The 6,804-nt window shown below is 46.9% G+C and overlaps 2 protein-coding genes across 2 annotated transcripts; one reads left to right on the plus strand and one right to left on the minus strand.

Moving 5' to 3' along the window:
* Positions 1-1,071: 1,071 nt before the first annotated feature.
* LOC100275484 (uncharacterized) lies at positions 1,072-3,538 on the minus strand. The gene is made up of 4 exons (NM_001149547.2): positions 3,004-3,538; positions 2,657-2,920; positions 1,781-2,293; positions 1,072-1,512 (listed from the first exon to the last, which is right to left on the minus strand). The coding sequence occupies exons 1-3, from the start codon at positions 3,412-3,414 to the stop codon at positions 1,781-1,783; spliced, it is 1,188 nt and encodes a 395-aa protein (NP_001143019.2). The 5' UTR covers positions 3,415-3,538; the 3' UTR covers positions 1,072-1,512.
* An 877-nt stretch (positions 3,539-4,415) lies between these two features.
* On the plus strand, positions 4,416-5,516 carry LOC103634409 (BTB/POZ and MATH domain-containing protein 1). Its single transcript, XM_008655935.3, has one exon. It carries the CDS (start codon positions 4,416-4,418, stop codon positions 5,457-5,459), a length of 1,044 nt encoding a protein of 347 aa, XP_008654157.1. The 3' UTR covers positions 5,460-5,516.
* Positions 5,517-6,804: the final 1,288 nt, after the last annotated feature.

A 6,804-nucleotide genomic window follows, 5' to 3' on the forward strand; every position in this document is an offset into this window, starting at 1 on the left:
ATGATACTACAAAGAGTTTGCATGTCCGTTGGTGGCTGCTCGAACGGCTGGAAAATCAAAGACACGGTCTTCTCCACTCCAGAAGCCTCGTGGTCATTGATGCTGTATCGCAGGGTCCATGTTTCTTTTGCTAACGTGGATAGGCTAAAAAGACTCCTTTGCGCTGTGCTTTAATATATAGAAATACAGAAAACAAATCATGACACTAGCGCCATTGTGCTAAAGACCATTTCCCAACTTGTGCTGTCATTTGAGGGGGAGAGAGAGAGCTGCAATGAGTGCAGCAGTTGAGGGAGAAAGACAAAAAGGTAGACACCATCATCGCTGGTGATCGTATTACGGATGACCAGCATGCTTTGCTACCCAATGATGAGGACATAAGATGCCATCGTCCTGCCTGCGTGAGCAGTATCATCATCTGCACCGAATGATTGGAGCCTAACAGAAACCATGAAAGGCGACTAGAATAGGCTCTAGGGCCCTTTTGGAATGCAGAAATTTTAACGGAATCAGTTTATTTTCAAAAAAAAAGAGAAGAATTCCCGTATTTTAAAGTTACAAAGCACCGATCATCCCTATAGGTACGGTGCAGTCGTGCAGATGCATCACTGCACCACCTCTACGTTCTATATATCTCATGCACTGATGCACAGCACGCACACCAGTTCCAGTCCCATCTCATCTCATGAAACAAAACGTAGCGGATCTGAACCTTGTACTACTGGCACGTCTGACAGTGATCTGGATGGTTTCCAGCAGTTGATAGTACCTTCCATGGTACACTGCCGTCAAATCTCCAGTTAGCAGAACCATCTTTTGGTTTCAACCAAGCTCGCCACTGTAGTCCCTTCAGCTACCCAGTACATCTTTGTTTCTTTTCACTGTTTCCTCCTCAGCAGACATTTGGGTGACAATACATCTGGTCTGCATTGGGATGACAAGTGATAGTCTAGTGCCTGATTCCGATTCCAATCAGATGACCAGCAGCCCTACAAATATAGCCACCCCTAAAACGTGCAATCTAATGTCAGCCTACAATCCTTGAGATAAAACCTCACGTCAAACTATTAACAGCTCTGTACAATATGGCGTCCATCTTTTCGCTTCTACAGTTCTCTTCAAGCTTGAAAGTACACGGTTCAAGTTTCAGATTTACATAACAAATACATACATAAGATGTACAAAACATGGTCCAGTGAGTATGAGTGCATACTTTGATCTTTCAATGTAGCCTAGGAGACAAAATTATGAGTAACAATGATGGCATGATCTTCCATTGTAGCCTAGGAGACAAAATTATCGGTACCAATGATGGCATGGAAAGCATAAAAGGGAGATCCCAAGAAAAGAAGTTCCTTTAGAAAAAAAAGGGAAGCCACGCCAGTAAATATCATTGTATTAAGCATCCGGTGGAAGCCCATGGTCAGTTGATAACGAAGCCGAACAACACACCCTCGATGATCTGCTTCTTTAAAACATTTTTTTTAAAACGCAGTAGGTCTGGTCCTGGATCTGTAATGTTATATAACAGAACAGTGTGAGATCGTGTTTGGTGATTATTAAACAAAGTATAAATCGAGCTTAAAAACATTGAGGACCCAAACAAGTTTTGTACTGAACTAAAATGTTTGATATACTGAACTAAAATGTTTGATAAATAAATCAACAGGAGTATAGCCACTGTGTTTTTTTTATCTCAATGCAGCAACATTGTTTGATATACTGAACTAAAATGTTCAAGAGTTGAAATGAGAAACCTAACATGCATCAGTTTTATTACCTAGCTTTCTGTCCCTTCCTGTCTCGTTCCTTTGTAGGGTCCCTGTTTAGTTTCACCAGTCGGAGTGTTCCTCTGAGGTGAATACCCTGCAGGAAGCTTCTCTATTCCTTTTCTGATGATGGATTTTTTCATACTTGTTTCTCCAGGGGAATGTTTTGGAAACTTCAATTTAACATCGAGATATGATCCAGAAACCGTGGCAGTAGAGTACATAACCGCAGACCCCTTGCTACTTTCTGGAGCAAGAATCGCTTGTTCTTCTTCGCTGACTTCATATGTTTCAGCGTACTGAACATGTTCGGAGATGGCATTAGAAGACGCATCAATTTGCTCGTTTGACTCTAGTATCCGGTGAGCAACATATTGTGGTGTGGGTGCCCTGCATCTTTTATCAGCATCGAAGGTTTCGCTGTGAGGCGGTTTCAGTTTATCTGTAACCTCCTGGGACAGTTCATGCTTTGCATCTTGAACACAACAACCAACTCCACTGTCCGCATATTCTTCGAAAGCAAGCTGTGAATTGCATATCACACACAAGTCAAAACCTTGAACACTGGTTTGCAGGTGAATAAAAGGTCAACAGATCAATGTATTCCGTATGGAATTTGAATCACAAGTAGAAATAATGTCAAATCTGCGCACGTGAATGCTCACAAGCAAACCCAAAAAGTTAGAATGCAAGAATCTCACATCCATGTTAGATTAGTGATGGAAGCTTAGTCACTGAAGTGTTGACATGAGGAAATTCAGAGGTTAAACAGCAAACGTGCTATTTGATATCTGCAGTGAGCAGAGCTAGTAGAGTGACTCATTGCAGGTAGATCAACAGCTCTTTCTTCGCAGACAGTATGATCATGAAGCAGACGCTGAGCTCACCGAAACAAACTGATCGCCAGGCAGCTGCAGAGCTTTCTCCTTGCTTCCAGCAACATTCTCTTCCTCGCTCTCCTGCTTCTCATCTGGCTCATTCGCAAGGATAACAAAGTCCTCCTCCAAATCCTCATCCCCCGACTCAACGGCCGTCGAATCGCTCCCGTCAAGCAGCCTGGTGACATCCAGGTCAATAGCCTCCTCAGCCCGACTAGCCGCGACCACCGCAACCTCCCCGGAACCAAGCGGGGTACTAGTGAAGTCGTACGCCTGCACGACGCGCGAACGAGTTAGGCACCTCGGAAGGCACACGAAACAGCGCGGGATGCTGATGGAAGCAGATACGGATGGACCTTCACGTCCACGGGAAGGCCGGAGCGTGCGAGGCGGCGGCTGGGGAGGAATACGGCCGAAGAACCCCCGCCGCCGGTGGAGGAGAGGGAGGGGCGGAGCTCGCGGAGGTGGGCGAGGTAGTCGTAGCCGTCGTCGGGGAGGCCGAGCTCCATGATCTCTCGGCGGACGTGCTCGGGCAGGGGGGACCCGCCCTCGTCGGTCGAGGTGGAGGAGGACGGGTCGGGCTCGCCGCCGTCTCCCCTGACGGCGGTGGAGGACGAGAGACCATCATCGTCTGCGAACCCGGGGACGGAGTAGGGGTTGTCGTCGACGCGTACGAAGACGCGTTCGGAGGCATCGGCAGCCCCGGGGCGCGGGCAGAGGCGGAACGTGGCGAAGTTGCGGGGCTTGCGGTTGCGGCCTCGGCCCATGGCGTCCACGACCACGACGGCGGCGGGAGAGGAAGGCGAGGCGCGGCGCAGACAGACGGCGCAGACAGACACAGGCCACAGCTGCGTTGCGTTGGATGGACTGGGCTGTCATGGCAGTTTTTTTTGTTATCTTCTGGTGGGCTGGGCTTCCCGAGATGGCCAGCTTCGAGTTTACAAGCTGAAAGGAGACCTGGCCTCAAAAAGAATTTTTCAGTAATTTTAAAAGACAATCCAAGTACGGTAACGCCTTATCCTAATTCCTAACCCTTCCAACTTCTGCAAATGGTACTTAAGTATGCGCAACATGTTAAAATTTGGTTGGATTTTTGATATTCACAAATTTTGTTGTAAAAATTCTTTCAAAATATTATCCAAATATTTGATTTCAACAGAGTTTAGAATAACACATTATACTCACAAACATAGGGGCAAATTCATATAAAAAGCTTAATTTTAGCTAAACTGACATGGTTTAACTCCTCTGAGCGGAACATGGGCAAACTTTCCAATCGTTTTGAAAGACCGGGAAAAAGTCACAACGTTCAGGTCTAGTTTGGAAACAAGAAAATTAGAAGGGATTGAGAGAGTTAAAATATCTTTGTATTTAATATTAAATATAAAGTGGATTCTAGGTCTCTTGTCCCTTCCAATTCTCTTGCCCCTAAACTGTCTCTAAATGAAGGGAAAATTACAATTAAACTTGAAAAATATAAGTGCCCATAAAACTACGCTGAGCGAGGAACTGTACACATTACAGCTGCTATCTCACCAAATTAACCGCACTAAAGTAAGCAACGCAAACAATATTACTCCTTGTAGGTCTCTCGTCCCTTCCAATTCCTTGTTTTGTTGCGGAGACGGTCCATCTCCACTACTTGGATCATCGTTCTTGGCTGCTCGGAGCTCCAGGCGTCGGACTCAGTCCCGTAGGCGCCACACCCGATTCTCAAATGACCATAGTTACGTGCTAGGCGTCTCTATTTATATCTACTGTTGTATCTATGGCCGGCCTCCTGCCCCAGCATCCAGCTACTGTAGACATGAGTGACAGCGTGCTCATCAGTTCCTGTTTCACACATAAATTCAAGATCAACTATGTGGAGACGGAGAAGGTCGCCGTCGAGCACTCAGTCAGGTCGGAGCAAATCCTCGCCGGTGGGCACCTCTGGAGGATCATCTGCTTCCCGCGTAGGATCGGAGGTATGAAAGAGAGCAACGTTGAGTACCTATCTATATACCTCTGTCATGAGAGCGAATCCAAAGACGTCAAAGCTGTCTTCGAGGCCTTTGTAATGTACAAAGAAGGCACTCCATCTTTGGCCCATAAGAAAAAGCTGGTGCACGTTTTCTCACCCAAGGCCGGCGGCAGGCACATCCATGGTTGGCCTTGCTTCGTGGAGCGAAGCGTCCTACAGTCGTTCTACGTGACGAATTCTGGCTCGTTCGTCATCGTGGGAGCCGTCAAAGTTTTGCAGGAGGACCCTCTCGACGTGCCGCCCTCCAACCTCGGGATCCATCTCGGCGGCCTCCTGCTGGGCTCCACGGACGGTTCCGACGTTTCGTTCGTTGTCGGCGGCGAGAGGTTCGCTGCTCACCGGGCCGTGCTTGCCGCCCGCTCGCCGGTCTTCAAGGCGCAGTTCTTCGGCTCCATGGCGGAAGCCACCATGTCGTCCATCACCTTGCATGGCATCACGGCAGCGACGTTCAAGGCCATGCTCCGCTTCGTGTACACCGATGCGTGTCCTGAAGAAGCCCCCAGCGAGGCGTTTCAGGACCTGCTCGCTGCTGCTGACCGGTTCCAGTTGGATCGCTTGAAGATCCTGTGCGCGAGCAAGCTGTGGAATAATGTCTCGGTGGATACAGTTTCTGCTACGTTGATCTGTGCCGAAATATATAACTGCCCACAGCTGAAAAGGAAGTGCATTGGGTTCTTCGGGGAGGGGAAGGGCTTCAAGACGAAGGCTGTGTTAACGGATGGTTTTGCTCAGCTGTCGCAGCAGTTCCCGTCCATTCTTGATGAGCTGAGGAAGAAGGTTGGAGCATAGTAGAGATCAGCGGCATGCTAGCCAATAATGGCTGTATTACTAGAGCTTTACGGTATTTTTGACGAGTTCGGCAAATGCTATCCAAAGTCTATTGAAAAGTGCTTGAGTTCTCTGTTTTTTAAATGTCTCACTGTTATGTTACTACCATTGTTTTTTTTACACGAAGACATTGCGCTATTTCCATTCATCCAAATAGAAATACACAAGGTGACCGAAGGAAAGACGGTTTTAAAGTTCACAGCCAAACCAACATCGCCTCCAAAAGACATAAAAGCTTAAGTATCAGGAGAAGCTATTCCCAGTATCATATTTCAATATCCAAAAGTATTACATACAATATGAAGTATGGTATTGGTAAAAAATACACCAAACATTAGATTTAGATAGAGTAAAGCACCAGTTTCGTACGTCTGTTCTTCTTCCCTGCTTCTTACGTAACTGTTGGGGGCTTTTACAGGTCATCGCTGTCGGTCCGTGCTTTTTTATGGTGCGGTCCCTGTCCGTGATGCAAATGGATGCCACGTGTTGAATGCAAATAGTAAAAAATAAAGCTTTGGCCATCCCCTTACGATGTTAATCTTTTTTGGTTAAACTTGTCTGTTAATGCGACACAATATGTTATTGGTGGTGCTAGAGGTTCTGAATTCGAATCTGGGCAACACAGCCAAACAGAATTATTGTGGTTGTGGCTCATTGCGCGCGAAGGTAAATTGTTGCTCACAAGTGAATTGTGCACCTCCGATCCGCTGGCAACTCAAATTTGTATAACGATTTGGACTTTGGTGCCACAAAATTTGTATACACGCTGAGTTGTCGAAGTTATTTCAAATGTTCAAGTCTTTAATCGAAGTTTAAAATCTGATTTAATCCACTCTGTTGAGCACAAAAATGTCCTCGCGGACATAATCAATTAGGGTTTCGAGTTTCTCGCGGGATTTATTAGCTAAAACAACAGAATTAGCTAGGGAAACGACTTGTAACGGGTCCTCCCCTTTATATAGATGAAGGGCTCCAACCGATTGAGCATCCCAAAATCGATCAAATCAAGTCTACTTCTCGCTTTTACCTTATGTATTAGGAGTAGTTCTAGTTTAGCCTCACTCTACCTCAAATCTTCACCTCTTTTCGGCTCTATGTCGACTAGAGGCATCTTGGGTGGTCTACCGATGTGAAGATACACCTTACGATCTCTCCTCCCTGACGGGGTCCCTCCCGGGAGGCGAGATCTAGGTCTGCTGCGAAGAAGACCCTTTGTGCCATTGCGGACCGTCCAAGCCCCAGGCGCGGACCGTTCCGGACATACGCAGAGAAGGAGTCGCTCCTGCGCCAGGTCGCGGACCGTCCG

Source organism: Zea mays, chromosome 7 (assembly GCF_902167145.1).
Source record: "Zea mays cultivar B73 chromosome 7, Zm-B73-REFERENCE-NAM-5.0, whole genome shotgun sequence".
NCBI classification, from domain to species: Eukaryota; Viridiplantae; Streptophyta; class Magnoliopsida; order Poales; family Poaceae; genus Zea; species Zea mays.